Source organism: Astyanax mexicanus, chromosome 11 (genome assembly GCF_023375975.1).
Source record: "Astyanax mexicanus isolate ESR-SI-001 chromosome 11, AstMex3_surface, whole genome shotgun sequence".
Classification (NCBI taxonomy): Eukaryota; Metazoa; Chordata; class Actinopteri; order Characiformes; family Acestrorhamphidae; genus Astyanax; species Astyanax mexicanus.
The window spans coordinates 31,233,529-31,251,974 of NC_064418.1; the positions used below are offsets into that span (position 1 = coordinate 31,233,529).

General features: G+C 36.6%; 1 protein-coding gene across 1 annotated transcript in view; it reads left to right on the forward strand.

Annotated features, from left to right (window-relative positions):
- rapgef4a (Rap guanine nucleotide exchange factor 4a) overlaps positions 1 to 18,446 on the forward strand; it is a 155,661-nt gene that overhangs the window by 110,130 nt on the left and 27,085 nt on the right. The window contains exons 5-6 of the mRNA XM_049484906.1: positions 14,513 to 14,585; positions 16,045 to 16,103. Coding sequence (XP_049340863.1) covers positions 14,513 to 14,585; positions 16,045 to 16,103 — 132 coding nt within the window. The remainder of the gene's footprint in view (positions 1 to 14,512; positions 14,586 to 16,044; positions 16,104 to 18,446) is intronic.

The window sequence follows — 18,446 nt, forward strand, 5'->3', positions numbered from 1 at the left end:
AAACATCAACAGTGCAGCACCACAACCTCAAATCTATTAATAAAATGGCCTAATTGAACACTGTCTGAGTGTTGTGTGTGTGTGTGTTGTTGTTTGTGAAGGGAGGAGAGTGGTGGGTAGGGGGCTGGACCAGCAGATGACCCCTCCCTGAGAGTATAGAGTGGTTGCTAGGCGATTAGAGTACTCCAATCATCATCATCATCATCATGCTCTGATGGGTATTCATTCTCTCCAGCACTGAGCAAGACCATGCTACACACATGCACGCATGCAAACACACACACACACACACACACACACACACACACACACACGCACACACAGGCTGACACACACACGCATGCACACACGCTGCAGCCTGCTAGTACTCATTAGGACCCCGTAGCGCCATCTCGCACACACACACACACACACACACACACACACACACACACCCACGAGCGTTCGTCTGACACACATCCACTCTCAGGAGCTTCCTCAGACAAACACACACATACAGACACACACGCCTCAGTGCAGGGGAAGGTGCAGGTTCAGTAGTGTGTTATACAGACTGGTAGCAGGGAGGCGTGCAGAGAGAGACCGAGAGAGACCGAGAGTGAGCGAGAGAGAGAGAGAGAGAGAGAGAAAGAGAGAAACACTGACTGCTTAAAACCCCCTCATGGGTCATAATCTACTGTAGGTAAGTTTTCTATTCTCTCTCTCTCTTTCTTTATCTCTCTGTACCTCTTTCTCAGGGTTGTCTGAGGTGAGTGTGCTTAGTCACTGTAGCCCTTTGATCTGCTTGTATAGAATTTGTATAGAATTCTATGTCACTGCAAGTAATGAGATGTTTGCCTGAACTGGAAGTTGATACTCAGGGATTCCCTGCCTGTGTTTGCTCTGTGTGTGTGTTTATGTGTGTGTATATATATATATATTAGGGCTGTGTACTGGCAAAAGCCTAGTGATACTATATACATCACAATACAGTAAGTTATGATTTAATAATATATCGTGATATATTGAGATATTGAAGTAGGGCGATGTATTGCGATTTTTTAATTCACTTAAACTTTATGAAAACTATCCCTGTATAAAAATAAAAAACACGTAATTATAGGCACTGTATACAAAAGTTTGCTGTATGTAACTTCATTAAGTGTTACCTATAGGGACGGTTTGGGAACACTGGTAAAAGTTGTGAGGTCTTATCTTGTGAGGTTACAGAGCATGCTAATGCCAAGACAGCGATTAACAATAATCATTTATTTATATATCATTTATATATACACAGTGTCACGTGTGTTCCAGGAATATATATGAGAAGCAATTACCACCCACAGTGGACAGTGCAGTAGGGGTTAATGATTGTGAGAGGCAGCATCTGGCTAAAACTGTCTGTGCAAACTGGTCTTGAGCTAAATTCTAAGCAGAGGTGACTCCCAGAAATCACATCCACATTCAATGCAGGCATTCTGTAACTTGTTTTGGACTTGACAAAAATCATGTAACATGATGCTAATTCCTGTCCCATGACTTTTGGCAGTTTAGTGTGTATCGCTGTTATCTTGTGTTTGGGGTTTAAACACAACACAAAATTAACTATCATCTGACACAAATGTTTGAATATAAAGTACATTATTAACTATGTAAACTTTAGGTCTATTTCTAGACTTTTGTTGTTCATCATCATTACTGTGTTATTCTCATAATTAACGCCAGTTTTATAGATCCTAATATAGAACCCTGTGGGGCTCCACAAAATATTTATTTATGTTTTTATTACTTTTTAAATATTTTTTAAAATCTTTTAATCTTTTTTAATCTTAAGCCAAATCATTAAGACCACTTTCTTATTTATAATATAAGCTTGTAAGAGGCAAAAACACTCAAAAACACAAACACACATGTACAACAGAATAAGACAGAAACATCAGACAATACAAATATGTTAAACTATTACCAAATCATTAGTATGCTCTGCAATTCTGCAATGCTCAGAATTTATAACAAAATAATAAATATAGGGTTCAGAAGGTTAATTAAAAAATGTGTGTTGTTGAAACTCAAGTTGATTTTGATATTGTGGTTCTGTGGTATCTTAATATTTTTTACACGCCTAGTAAATATAGGAAAAAAAGAGAATCTCTGTGTGTGTCTGTGGGAGGGTGTGGGTGTGTGTGTGTGTGTGTGTTTCCTTTACTACCTACATAACCTACATGTGGGGGAGAGCACAGGAGTCGGTGTGAGAGTGAAAGAGTGAGTGAGAGTGTGTGTATTATGTAATCTGGGTGAATAATTCAGTTGACTAAAGTGCAGTGGAGCACAGTGAAGAGATGTGTATGTATACAGGAGCCAGATGTCCTCCAGCCGGGAATGAAATAATGGTCAGTGTATGTGTGTTTAAAATAAAGAGGGACTGTTATTTGAAGGTTTTGGGAATTATCCAAGGTTCAGTTTGTGCTATTATTTTGGGTTTGTGTGTGGGTATGTGTTAAAATGTCTGTCTTTCTTCTGTACATATTGAAGCCCATATAGAAACCCTTAATTCCTAAAACTCTGTGCATAGGGCTGCATCACATTACTCTCGTAATTAAAATCACCTTAATTTTAACGTTTAGTAATTTTTTTGTGAAAAATGTTGGAGGACAAACATACAGCATCATATTCTTAAAATCTGAGTTTATGGAAATCTGGGATACATGACAAAACAATATTGCTTAAGGAAAATGTTGATACAGGACATGATTTTATAATGGAATAATAAATCTTCACTTTAATTTGTTTTTACAGTATAACCTCTAAAGTACTGTATCTCTCACTCTTCACTGTACTCCAAACAGCCAGAGTTTATCATTGCCATTGGTTTCCATGAAAGGCAGCGAATAAAACGCTGCCTCCTTTTCAGTTTTCTGATTTTTAGCACAATGTTAAAATGATCTCTCTCTTACAAATTTAATCACTTTTAAAATACACATAAAAATGTAATAGTTGTGTATATTGTTACTTTCACACAAAACCCTTATGTATCTAAAATGACAACTTTACAGGCTAAAAAAAACTCAATTTTAATACATGTTGTCCAAGTTATTTATCTGCCTATTTATTTGTATAAAACAATTTGGATAAAAGGTTACAGTTCAACATCAATAGATCAGAATTGCATGTTGAAGCACTTTTGGAAACACTTCTGGAATAGAAACGAGCCATCTGCAGACAGATGTCCCTCTGTCCCAAGTGGGGCACTTGAAGTTATACAGTCCTATTTCTCAGGTGTGCCGGGGACCCATTTCACATTTTGACATTATAAAAGCATGGTAATAAGCATGCTCTATTAGAGCTGATATAATAAAAATAGATATTGGAATATACTGTTCGTGAAATTCACTGGAAAAGTTTAGATTTAGCCTGGAAAGTTTGCAGGAAATCATGCAATTTTTACTATTAAAAACTAAAAAAAAATTGCAAGTAGATGAAGTTATTATAGGGATATTTATATATATATATATAAATGTCATGTTTTCTTTCTTTTTTTTACATTGCAAGTTTAATATTGAAAGCATTAAAGCTTTACAGGAACACATGTGGGACTATTTTATGAACAAAAAGTGTTAAACAGATAAGAACATGTTTTATACTTTAGTTTAGTACTGTCACTTAATTGTTTTGATGTCTACAAGATTTTTAATTAGTTATTTTTTTATTTTTTTATTTAACCAGATTTCCACTGAGATTAACATCTGTTTTTTCAGGACAATTCCAGGACAATTGTAGAAAGTAGGAAAATATGAAGATTTTTTTGAACAATAATTGTACTATTGTTTAGATAAGCATCTCATGCCTCCAGTATGAGAACAATTGTACACAATAATTTATGTAAAACATGAACATGCTAGAATATGTGCCAAACATATGAAACAAACGTATGAATAAAATGTATGATTCTGAGTCAAACTGATAGCCCCACCCTTCAGCTAGGACCATAATGACATAGACTCAGCATTATCTATTCACCTGAAATTCCCTGAGATACAGGTGAGGGTCAGTCAGAGTGGACGGGGGTTTGTTTACAGCTGTCTGACCAGCACAGTGGAGAATATATTGAGACGCGAGTTTAAAATGCAGCCCACCCTGTGCGGGGTCACAGGTGTGTCGTGAGGGTGTTATTGATGCAGGGTGGATTGTCATGCTGAGTGCAGGTGTTAAAGACTCTTTCTCACTCTGGGGAAAGTGACGGCTCTAAGCGGGACCTGGAAGGATTCAGTGCTATGCTGGAGCACAGTGAGGGCTCGGGTTGTCATGGAGACGCAGAACTCTGTTCTTAAATTTTATGTTTTTCTTGTATGCTGTGTGTTTTTTTTATTCAAGCTGATTCTGTCCGTCTGTGCAGACTTTTGATTCATTTCATTACAAATGCTTCAGTTATACTGCATTTCAATTAGCAGTCTCAGTTTAGGATGTTCTCAGTAGTAGTAGGACAAGATTGGGCTATATGATATGGACAAAACATTTTATTTTTTGTGTGCGATAACACTGTTGGATATCCAGATATTGATGTGAAACATGATAGATAAATAAAAAAATAACAAAAATTAATGATGCTACCCACATTTTTTTGGCACTTGGCTTGGCTGCAATCATTTGCTAAAGGTTAAGAAGTTTGTGTGTATACTGTGGACATCTACCTCACTCTGCCTCCAGCCTTATTATTTCATGGAAACACAGTGGGCAATGTAACACAATTAACACATTAAGCTTGCTGTTATAAACAAAGTAATTGGTTATTTCACTGTGTTCATTGTAAAAATTAATATAGTGATAATGAAACAAGGTGGTTTATCTTTCAATCCTATGACAGATATTCTAAGAATGGCATCAATGTGCTTATTTGACCCTTCATACAAAGCCAAATATACTTATTTTTAAAAAGATGGTTTTGGACCGCAACAAGTTTTTTTTTTAGCAGTTTGTGCTGCCACAATGCACATTTAGTGTAAGTAGTGAAAATAGTAAACAATAATAGTACATTTTATTTAAGGCACTAATTTACTTTAACATTTACCTATTATACATAAAGTTCTGGAAAATATAAGAGATTACTTAAAAATTATGAGTTTCTTTGATTTTGCCAAATTGAAAACCTCTGGAATATAATCAAGAAGAAGATGGATGATCACAAGCCATCAAACCAAGCTGAACTGCTTGTATTTTTGCACCAGGAGTGGCATAAAGTTATCCAAAAGCAGTGTGTAAGACTAGTCGAGAACATGCCAAGATTCATGAAAACTTTTATTAAAAAACAGGGTTATTCCACCAAATATTGATTTCTGAACTCTTAAAACTTTATGAATATAACCTTCTTTTCTTTTCTCTGAAATGCTCTATATTTTGCTCTATAAATGACTATATTTCTATTGCCAATTTGGGAGAAATGTTGTCCGTAGTTCAAAGTTAATTTTACTCAAACATATATCTTTAAATAGCAAAATCAGATAAACTGATTCAGAAACTGAAGTGGTCTTTTAATTTTCTCCAAAGCTGTATCTGTGATTTTTATTACAGATAGGTACTAACATGTTGTAGCGTAACGTGTAACAGTCAGTCATTCTTTTGCTCTGCTCTGCTTTCTTTTGCTTTGAGTCCCAGTATTTGGTGTTCTTCTCCCTCGAGGAATCAGCACATCACCCAGACAGCAACCAATAGCAAGATAACCCATTTAAGTGACACTGAATGATGACCTCCTAAGCCAGCAGTATTGAGGGGATTATAAACTTTGTAAGTAGAAACAAACAGAGAGCAAATAACATAATTTAAGGAGAACCCGCCCCTTCAGATTTACTAATGAGCCTTTTAGATCCAGAGGATTGATCTTTGTCAAAAATCAATTTGTGGTCATATAAAATTACTTACCCACAGTATAATATCTGCCATGTGGATATCCTTCATCTAAAGAGAAAAATATGTCTAAAGCAGAATTCAGTTACTGCATACTGAGAGTCATATTGATTTCCTTACATTTAGAGTTCAGATAGTGTACAGGGCAGCAGATTTGGGATAAACATTGTAATGAATGCCAAACAGAAAATAGAAACCTTCATGTAATCTGTTTATATAATGCAGGAATTGCTGCAATGTACCATATCATGTATTTATTCTAATTTCTATTGTTCATTGATGTGTAAATAGTAAGTAAGTGATTGATTTTGGCTGTAGGGATGTAGGGATTCAATCATCCAATACTAGGAGCAGATATCTGTTCTGATATTAACAAAATTAACTGGATCTGGTATTGGGTAATTAGGCCAATCCATTGGATCGATCCATTCACCAATGCCCGCACCGCACTATGGTCAGCTACAGCTTATATATCAGGATTAGAGTAATTAATAGTGATTATACCCATACTAAAGCAAATAGTGAAGTGGGGAATGAACATACACTGAATAGGTGCTTCAGTGTGCTGTGGATAGGCTTTGACTCTCACCTGAGGCCCATCATGAGACACATTTTATTGTTGCAAATCTGAGTTTTGAGCATTTGACTTTATATTTAGACTATGGATTATGGATTTTACTATTGTACCTGCCTCTCTGCTTCTTGATCTCTGCCTTACCTGCCCATATAAAATATCTGCATCTGTAGCCTGCTTCAACCTTTATTACAACTGTTAAATAGTTAAACACTGCACACTTTAACTAGACTAATGTTCCTTAATGGTGCCTTGTGGACACAAGATGCTGCTCTGAATATTGTGGTTAAAACAAAGCAGTGAAACAGGATGTGGATTAAAATAGTAAAGACCCAGTTCCTTAAAATATGCCTTGATAGTTTAATATCAAGGATTTGGTTAAAACTCTTGGTATTCGTATCCAAAATCTAATTCTGGTATCATGACAACCCTAATCTGGTGCTCTTTCTATTTCAGACAGTTTTGAGGATTTTCCGAGGAGTTTACAATACACACTGATTCAAATCAACCAGCTATTGTTCCAGTAGGCCTTTGGATCAATTAAAATGAACCATAATCACTGCAACTCTTTGCCTGAATCAAATCAAGCGTTTATTGTGCTCTGAACACTTTGCATGTAGTCCTCCCCAGCCCTTCACTTGTCTCTGGGATTACTGACACTCCAGAAACTGCAGTGAGAGACTGTACATTACATAAGAAAGCAGTGGTCCACACTCTGTCAGCATTTACGCTTATAATGAACGGTTGATTACTTCACTGATCAAATCAGACTTGTGTCACTGAACAGAAGCAGAGAGTGCCACATCCTCTCACCATCTCACACAGTGCGTGTCATGATTTAAGTGTTTATACTTTATATGGACAAAAGTATTGGGACATAATTTTGCTAATTTATAATAATATATAAAATATAACCTATGAAAATTAACTGTATTTACTGCCTATTGGATGGAACACACAAATTGTTGAGAACAAAGTTCCACTGCTCTGCAGTTCAAAGCTGGAGGGTTAATACCCCTCTATCTATGGCTTTAGGCATGGTGCCAATAGGTGGATGTTTATCTGTTCCAGAGTGCCCTGTTCTACTGCAGTACTTTTCTGCAGGGACTAGCCAAGCTGTGTGTGTGCATTTTTGATATCTTTGTCAGCAATGTGTGTAATTATGCACTTCACTGTTGCTAAATACATTCATTAAAAGGGGTGCATACATTCAATTATATATACATTACATTTAATTATGGGGTGGGCGATATGGTCAAATAATATCACGATATTTCATGGTATTTTCATGATTACAATACTCTTGGCGATATGACAGAACACTGAATTAAAAAAAATAAATCAAGAATACACTACTGCAACAAAATTAAAATTTTATTTTATTATTGCATACTATACTATATGGCACACCTAACTGAGATATAAAAAAATTACAATACATTTTTCAGACTTTTTCAAACAAAAGTTAATGATACAGAATGTCATGATACTAAAATGCACTCCAAATATCTCTGTATGTTCAGGATTAAAGTAAAATAAATGATACTGGACAGATATAATCTCTCTAGTAGATATATAATGGAAAATGATAACTGTGTAAATTGGCATGAGTGGGTTGGTGATATGGTGATATTTTAAGTGTGTATGCCTCTTTTTCACAAATATGTCAAATTTAGTAATAATAAAATTTGCAGATGTGTGTTTTCTGTAGATAATTTGTAATTTCATATGAATTGCTTTTTTCTCTGGTTATAGGCGCTTAACCTTTGTCTTGTCATTTTCAAGGTTTTTTTTCTATATTAAAATAGCTTTACATCCTTACAACAGTAAATAAATCTACAATATTAAAGGCATAGTTACTGTATAAAATTAGGTTAAATTGCTTATATGTTTAAAACAATGGCTAAAATAGTAGATACAATATAATTTTTTTACTTTGAGAAAATCAGCTGAATGTGTTTGTGTGCCACACAGTCTTTTAAAGTTGTGTTTGCTTGTGCTTTTTTGACTGTGGCTGCACCCCTATTACAATCTAATTTAAACTCATTACTGCTCTAAACAGGAGGATGCTCATTTTAACTGACAGCGCCACTTAGTCAGAATGACATAATTATAACGGCTGTCTGTGGGTGAAACCTGTGCGAGTGTGTGTCTGGGGTCTGGGATAATGGTATGCTTACCCCCCACTGTCATATCTTCTTCAATCATTGGTCTCTTCTGAAACCTCAAGGGGTTCTGGGTGATTTATCATGGAGCTGCTCTTGTTTGGACAGGAGTGAAATCATTAGTGTCTGTGAGGCTCCATTGACGAGCTGCATCAGCCATGTTCAGGTCAGGAGCCCCGCGGGGAAGATCCTGCACTTAGAAAGTTCTACAGGACTGTAGAAGTATAGAATAAACTGTAGAGATCTGTCTAAAAAAGTATTGTGGGTGTGAAGGACAGTCACTGGGTACGTCCTAATTGCGTACTAATTACCAACACTAACCACTGTTTAAATATGTAGTAGTATGTAGTATAAAAGTTTAAAAGATGAGTATACTCAAATATAATCAATACATACTCAGAACCAGTCAGCTTTTGAGTGTGGTTAAAATGGACAGTTTTCTCCCACAATGCAATGCAAAACCAAAAGGGAGTTACTACTCAAACCCGGCAAAGATCAGTATATATTATATACCTTCTAGTATTAGTGCGTAGAACAAAATTTTGATGCAGCCGCTGTCTGATGGTAGGCTTGATTATGAGCGGAGAAGATTCATTGGTCCATTTGATGAGCTGGGCTGTAATGGCTGAGTAAGTGCTGAGGTGAATGGACTAATGGGCTGTAGCATTATTACATTTAATCTACAGCTGCAGGGATTCATTTCCTCTCCTGAAATATAAAACTATTCGCAGCCATGAGCTCAGAAGCACAAGCTGATTCAGCATTTATTTTTATAATTATTGCTGGGGTTAGTGGTGGAAAAGCTCTGGTGGAAATGTATAGATATCTATGTCACTTATATATAATGTAACATTTAACATTTATTTTTTTATTATGTTTATTTGTTGTCTACTTGAGTCTTTAGCACAACATTGTTTGGTGGAACAAAGCATTCTTTTCATTTTTGCCAAGTTTTGCAATGCTTTTTTTTGTCATTGTCACACAAAAGCCTCCTAAATACCTTCTCAACTTGGAAGTCAATGTAAAAGTATTTTATTCTAAGTCATTAGAATTGGAGCATTTCTATTGGTCATTTTATTATAACTTTAAAATAATATGCTGCAAGACAAACTGCACATTTTGTCAAAAAATAGTAATTATTCAATTGTTTAATAAATGCACCAGTGCATTATAAAAAAAATTGTGCATTTTGTCATGAAAAAGAAAATTTTCATGCATCAACTTTATTTTGGTTGTTTAAATGTTTCAGAATTTATTTGTTTGTTTGTCTATTTGTTTATCTATTAAATTATTTAATTAGCATTTATGTATTAATAATTATTTTGTTTATCTATTAAATTATTTAATTAGCATTTATGTATTAATAATTATTTTGTTTATCTTTTAAATTATTTAATTAGCATTTATGTATTAATAATTATATATTGGTTCATTCTCCATAAAAGCGACAATATATATAAAATTATTCAAATTCTTTATATATATATTCCACTAGTATTATGTATAGCAGATATCAAAAGTCATGGGATAGCAGTATGTAGATCGATCATGAACGTTTACCTCAGGAGATGACTTGGCAACACTTAAAGTAAAATAAATGATAATGGACAGATATAATCTGTCTCTAGTAGATATATAATAGGAAATGAGAACAGTGTGAATTTTTCTTTTGCTAAAAACAGCAAAAATGTAGTACCCTGATGGGATAATAAGGGTTGAGTGGCACGATATTTCAGGGTACAATATTCAAAAATGTTGGCTATGTTATTGCATATGATACGATATGGCACACCCACAGTGGACAGTGCATTGGGTTGTAATAATTGTGATCTGTGGCATCTGGCTAGAAATCACATCCACATTCAGTGCAGTGGGCCCCACATTTTGGAATGTCAGTGTGTAATTATACCACAAATTTTAAATATTTTTTTTCCCAATTTAGTCATGTACAGTTCCACCCACCGTCTTCTTTTCTGATTTCTGATTTTGCAAACCGATTTTATCCTCAAGCTTTGATCATGTATCAAAACTCATCTTATAACACACACACTCTCTCACACACACTCTCACATTTACATACATTCACTTTCTGTCTCTAGATTAGAGCACTGTTCCCTGAGGGAGAGAAGCATAAAGCCTGCTGTAACATCCCAGGTGTCTGCACTGACTAATGGACCCAGCAGTGCATTTCATTACCCACCATGCCTATTAATCCTTCCTGCTAAAACTGTGGAATGGCTTGTTGAGGAGAGCAGATATATTCACACATGTCTGATTTGTCTCTCTAAGCGCTTCTGATCATGATCGCTGCAGAAAGGCTGCAGTGTATATACTCTGAAATGCTAATGAGCGCTGGCGCGGAGAGGCGCAGCTGAATACATGGATCAGGTCATGGTGGCAAATGGGCAAATGGTACTCTGCATTTACAAATGTGCCAGTCGCTTGCACAGGAATTAAAATATTACATCAGAACAGGAGCTGCCTTTCAGTTCATTTATTCGACAGTAATTATAATGATGTAACAAATGACAATGTGTTGAAGCTTGAAAGCCTGCCAACATTGATTATTATACATTTTCCACCAGCCAAGTTTTTGTGAATTGTAAAAATGTGCATAAAAAAACTGAAAAGGAAAGCCGCTGATTGGTCCAGCTGTCTAAAGCGCTGCCACTATGATCAGGAGATTGTTGGTTCAAATCCTGACTATTTAGCTTGTCATCAGCTGCCGTAGTCCTGAGAGAGCACAAATTGGCCTTACTCTCTCTGGGTGGGTAGATGGCACTCTTTCCCCACACCACTCCTCGGGCGATGTCGATCAGCACAAGGCGTCTGTGGGCTGATGTATTGGAACTGTGTCACTGCGCTTTCCTCCAAATGTGCGATGTGATGCTACTCAGCATTGCTGCATCAGCAGCATTTTGAAAAGAGGCGGTGGCTCACTTCACAAGTGTCGGAGGAGGCATGCGCTAGTCTTTACCCTCCGTGTGTTGTGGCATCACTAGTAATAGGGGAAATATATTAACTGAATGAGTGGGAAAATTGACCTAGCTAAATTTGAGAAAATAGAAAAAAATAAAATAAAATCTTAAAAAGCCTAATATCAAAAAGACTAGATTATCACAGTATTGCTAAATCTAAATGGCAAAAAAGAGTGATGGAAAAGATTTTGTAATTCAGGTGTTTCAATCCTGGTCCTAGTGCCCTCTGCCTCACAAATGTATGGCGATTTTCTCATCAGCTGACCAGTGGCTAGAAACATATGGTCCAATCATGACTGTGATTCACATCCCGCATCTTGCAGGGCTGAATGGCCTGATCTAACACTCCTATGTTACACCATGGTCCAAAGTCTTTGATCAATTATTGCTTCTTCTGTAATCAAAAACTGATTGTCCTGCTTTAGTTTAACTGTATCTACTGTATTGGGTATACCTATAGTAAAACAAAAAAACTACTAAAAAATCTGTTTATCTGGTTGAGTAAAGCGCTTCTGTTTATTTACAGTTATCTTAGATTTCCAGTATTTTAGCATGGTTAGATTAGATTAGATTAGATTAGATAGAACTTTATTAATCCCAGAGGGAAAGTCAGTTATTACAGCAGCACAGTTACAATAAGAGCAAAGAACAATAATTAAAAAGTATCACAAGTAATGAAAGAGTGAAAACTAACCAGCTTAGTAAAAATACAAAAAAAAGAGTGAAAAACCTAATATAGGTTAAGATAATGTCTCACAAGACGGAGCTGCTGCAATCGGCTGCCACTAGCACGGCGCAGCATATAGTGCCAGTAAATGCTGCCCAACAGTGGTATACTGAGGAAACCTGAGTGTTCCTGTAACCCAGGGTGCTGTCAGCTAGTGGTTTGTCCCACGTAGCTTGTTTTAACATGATAAACATGCAGGCTACAGTCTAATATACTCAGCTCTGAACGGCGAAAAAGCTAGCACTTAGTGCAGTTAGCGGCTAATGCTAATACTGCTCCAGCCTCATTGCTGGAGAAACTTCACCAAAACTCCTTTATTTCATTACTCCTGTATTTCAGCGGAGTGGCTTTACTGCTCCTTACAACCTGACCAAATAATTAATACATAAGTGCACTGGATTATTAGGCGCACTGTTGATTTTTGAGAAAAATTAAAGGCTTTAGTGAGAAAAATACTGTAATTCTGACTTGTATAAATAATGTACATGAATCCACATAAAACCCTTTAAATCTAGCTACTTTTTTACCTGTCAAACATTGTTGACCCTTGTCTTTATGTTTGCAACTTCATGTGGCGTCTTTGTGTAGTGATGTACTAATACGAGTTCTACTCCTTTGCTTAAAGCTTGTGCAGTAAAGCTCATGAATGTAAAGACTCTTACATCATCGCCCTGCTGCTACTAACTCCAGCTGTAAGCTACTGATAGCTGCATTGTATTATTTTTTTTAAACATTGAGCCATCTGCCAGTCCCTTCCATCTGCACATTTGAATAGGCTTTGATACAAGGCCACACGTGCCAAATATACAGATGTAGGTGTTAAATACACTAAAGAAGAGGAGCTCTCGGGAAATTGTGAACACACTTCTGTATATTTAGTTCATGATGCTGTCTGTGTGTGTGTGAGTGTGTGTGTATGTGTGTGTGTGAGGGTCAGCATTTGGTATATAGGGGTTTGATATGCTATTTAATCCTGTCGGATTCTCAGACAGTCCAGATTAAAAGGATTACAAGCAGTCAGGGACTTTAGTGCTACATACCATCATCCCGATGCTTCATCTCAATCTGCTCATCTTTTACTCCTGTAAGCTTTAGACCAGCACTACCAACATCCAAACACTCCACACACCCACACACTGCCTGCCTAAAGACAAGACCAGTGCTGAGAACCAGGAACCATGCTCCCACACACTGCCTGTGAAAGTGGAGTCTTAAGAATAGGCTGCTCTGTGGGGATCCCAGTCTAGCTAGTCTCTAAAAAAGTATAGATTCGCGACAAATGTCAACTGACTTTGCAAGTGTTGGTTTCCAGGTGTTCTGTTGTTGAGAGCCAAGTTTGATTCTTAAGTCCAGTGTGGACCCAAACCGATAAACTACAGAGAAGGATTTCATTTTGCCAGTGTTCATTTAAAGTGGCATCGCTCCCAATCGCTTTCTCCGCCTTTCTCTCGCCGCTTTGGGGCGTGTCGCCTGAAAGAGAAAGCAGTTTATCTGCCACCAGCAACAATGCGCGGAGGTGTAGTTCAGTGCTGTGTATGAACCAGACCCTGTTCTTTTTCATCGGCCGGTGAACCCTGCTAAAACATCCAGTTCAGGACCAACTGCTCCTCTGTCTCTATTATTTTACAAAGGGGATCTTAAAGCACAAAAAAGCCTGAAAAAGCTGTACTCAGCCTGTTCAGCCTGTGGTGTGTGGTGCTGAAACCCTGTTCGCGTGGCGCTGATTGGCTAACGGCCAGCAAAAGTCGCTTCTCATTTGCATAAAGTTGAAAATACCTCAAAAAACGCATCACGTCGCTGCAGTGTGTGTTTTACGGCGCAGTAAACGCACAGACCAATCACGTGTGGTGTAAGATTACCAAATGCTCTCCTCAGCCAATCAGATCTGTGCAAACCGCTGCCCCAGGTAGTGAATTGGGACACATAAGAAAGACAAGACTGTGTGTGTGTAATGTGCTCTAATTGTGTGTTTTTTCCACATGTCGTGTGTTTGCACTGAACTAAGACCACTGATGTAATTTTGAACCAAGAGAAAATGTGTTTCTGCCAGATGTGTTTTACAGACTGTTGATTGATTGATTGAAAGCTTGGCTGTGCAGTCATGGTCACCCATTCTTTCTCTCTCAGTGTGAGGAAGATGTTCAGCCTTGAATGTCTGATCTGTTATTGTTGTGTGTGTTTCTTTCTTCAGAAATATCGTCAGTGCATGGCTGGTCTCCTGGCCCCTCCCTATGGTGTTATGGAGAGTGGGCCCAGTGCTGACCGTGAGTCCAGTCTCTCGTTTTTCTTACAGCATGTGTTTTATATGAACTGTTTCTCACAAAGAATTTTTAATTTCTAAACTTAAAAATGACAGTGTCCCCCCCCCCCTTACCCCACAGTTTGAAATTTGTACTCACAGTTTACATATGTTTGCATTGCATATTTTCATATTTATATAGAGTGGTTTAGGGTTTTATATTTTTTAATCATATCCATTTCAAGCTGTTTTTTGTGTTTGCTTAGATGTGTTTCACTGCTTCAGTAAAGCAGGTATAAGATAACTTTGAGCATCTCAAATCAAATCAAATTTATTTGTACAGTGCTTTTTACAACTGATGTGGTCACAAAGCATATAGATTCTACATCTTTAGTCACTATCTATGTTTTGTCAACATTAGGATCAGTGATGTCAATAAGAGTCAAGAAAAACATATTTTTAGAACAACTGCAGGATGTATTGAGTTTACTAACCATAAATTAACTGGTAGGCAATGGAAGACCACAGTCTTATCATAGTAAATAGCCTTATAGCCTTGTCTGATATATCAAAAGCATCATTCAAGAGTCAGTATGGATGCAGGCAGATTTGCCATTGAGTATTTCCAGCGTAAAATTTATGAACAGAAATGCAGATATTACATTTCAATATGAAAATAGGTGCATATTCTTTTATAGAACAGAATAGTTACAAGGTTAGAGTGTGCTTAAATACAAAAAAAAAAGTTTAGATCAGACCATTTCCTCATCTGTAAAACATGGTGGCGAGGGTGTCAAATTAAGTGGTCAGCACTTCCAACACATCCTACAGCAAAACAGTAGCCCCAAACGTATTCTCAAAGCAACCCTGGAGCCTTGAAAAGCTAAAAACAAAGCTTAACATGACTGAATGGACTGTACTGTTGGTAAATGGGAGCATATTTCCGTCTGAGTGCTAAGGTTATCAGAGTTAAAGCAGGAAGACTGCATTATTTTGGGCACAGTTTTTTTCAACACATTATTTAAAGCTAGAAGACTTTTAACAGTGTGTTTCATAAAGAGACATAAAGAGCCGTGTCTGGGCTGAGAGAGAGGATGTGCATTGGATAAGATTAGAGTATTACTGGACCGGATGCTCTAAATGGGCTGTTTGTCCTGAAGGAGAGGAGCTTACTGCTGTAACCTTAAGTGATGACCAAGCCTCTCTTCCTGACCTCCCTCAGGACCTGCCGGGACAGATTACACACCCCCTTACACATCCTAACACAGCCTCGCCACAAACTCCCAGCAGCCCACTCTCTCTCGCCCTGCATTTAGGAGCTGTCCTTTACGCTGATATAATGATTTATTATTTAGTCGACTGCACTTGACAGGTTGTGTTAATAAGAGAGAAGTGTGTGTGTGTGTATGTGTGCGTGCATGTGTAAATATTCTGTATTCACATTTTTTACAAAGAACATTTTGCTTTCTGTTGACTTTTAATAGGAATGCCTGACAAAGAGAACCTGGGTAACAACTCTTTAGGATCTGTGTCCAAGCACAAGGTATGACCTTTTTATGATTTATACTTTTCCCTGTATTTTACTTATAATAATTAATCCCTGAAATAACCACTAATAAAATGTTTCTGGAGTTCCAAAATGTGTAAAATTTACTTTTTTATATCTGGGAAATTAGAACTGATAAGAACCAGATACATATTTGTATAACTTTAACCGTTATAAGTATCTTTATACACTGATCCAATAGATCAAAAGCGTTATTTAGCCGACTCTACATAAAGAAAAATAGCGAGGTTACACTATAATATCTCAATATTTCACTGGAAAGCTACATAATGGAATAGACAGATTACAGTTTAAAACTTTAAAAACTGATACCTTCCAAAACCTGCAAGGCAACTGGATAGATTTAGTAAACAAAATATATATCTATTAATGAAAAAAATATTAATAAACTGCATTTACATATCAATATATTTGTCAAGAATTGCTCAAAATGGGTTCCTTGTGTAAAACGTCTGCAACCATGTCTTATAGAAATGCCCAGTGATAAATAATTACTGACGGATTAAGAAACTGTGTTTCTTAAATAGTAGAAATATTAAATATTAATTTATTTATTTTAAATATAGAAATATCATAGAAGATTAGTATATTCAGTCTTTTGATTGTCTTACAAAGTAATAAAAAAAATTAATTCCTGAAATTCTTGAAGTTTTGTTACACTGATTTACTTGAATTATGAAGTTAATGTATAAAATGTATAACTTAACCACAGTCAGTTTGAAATATTGTCCATATTAAATTTAATTGAATAACTCTCTACTACTACTATTTTTAGTAATATTTATTTTAGAAAAAATAAATATTAATTTAAATTACTTAATTTCAGTCATATCAGATTTCAGTAGCGTATAGTGTTTTGGGAAGCTACACTTGCTGGGTGGCCTGTTTTTTTCCTATTCCTGTAATTGACGCATATCCAGCCTCCTGTCTACGTGGATTCTTGTCTAACAACAACCTTTCCTTTCCATTCTGCATTCTTCCCAAAATAATGCAAGAATGCAACGTTTATTCAAAGTTTTGTCTAAATATAAACACAGCAGTCGTGGCGTGTGTGAGAGAGTCCATCACGTTTCCTGCCCCTCCTTGGCTACTGGTCATTTCCTTGCCCTTCTTAGATAGCCTGTCACACCCCTGTAGATTTACTGCTGTTATTACTTAATTTACTGCAGCTCGTCTCTGGATATTGCTTGTTGTGTTATCCTCTTGGAGCATGTGTAATATTGTTTAAAGAAACATTATATAGCGTTTTCACCTTAAAGTAACAGCTCCAGTATCACTTTGATGCTCCACTGACTCATCGAAAGAATAACATATATATTTTTATCACTTTATCCCTGCAGTGCTGCTACTGCTCTGTGTAACTTTGTAGATGTCTATAGCAACATATCAGAATATGTTTTTTTATGGCAGTGGAATACAAATGAATTACACTCCAGAAATGTAAGGGGAACTCTGGAGCAGAAAATACTAATTCTGATGCAGCATTGCCGAGTAACCAACGCGTTTGGAGGAAAGTGCAGCGACTCAGTTTCGATACATCAGCTCACCACCCTTTGGAGTGATGAAGGGAAAGCTCGCCATCTACCCACCCAGAGAGAGCATAGTCAATTGTGCTCTCTCAGGGCTCCGGCAGCTGATGGCAAGCTACATAATCGGGATTCAAACCAGCGATCTCCCAATCATATTGGCAGCGCTGGACCACTCTGAACCTTATTTATTTATAATATTTCACTTAAAAGCACAATTGCATGGTTAGTTATGTAAGGAGTTATTAAATTACAAATAATTAAATTGAAGCAATTTCGTCATTTAGAGAATCCAGTGATTTTTAAGAGGAAAATATACACAGAATATAACAAACAGGCTTCTAAAAATATTTATTTTTTGTTCAGAAAAAAAAAAACATTCATTCTAGTTATTAAAAAAATCTGGTTACATCCAGAATACCAAATATGGGCATACCAAGGACTACAGAATGATGCACTATGGTCTGTGATCACTTGGCATTTTGAGCCACCCCTAAAGGACACACTTTACACCTGCATTCCTGGACAAGCTGAGAGACAGAGCTGGCATATGAAGTGAACTAAGCATGTGGACCGCAGTAGCCGAATAATATTACATTTTTTTTTAAATAGTTACAGTAGAGGTGCTGTTCTCCCTTTCACAGGTCAGTGGATCGTTAAGGTGATTTTGAAGCTGTTATTTTAGGCTAAATATTAATGAACTATAGTGAGAAATGATGCCTATATATGACAGCAAATCACAGAATGCTTTTGCTGGAGAACATAATAACAGTGACTTGTAAAGGATAAAACC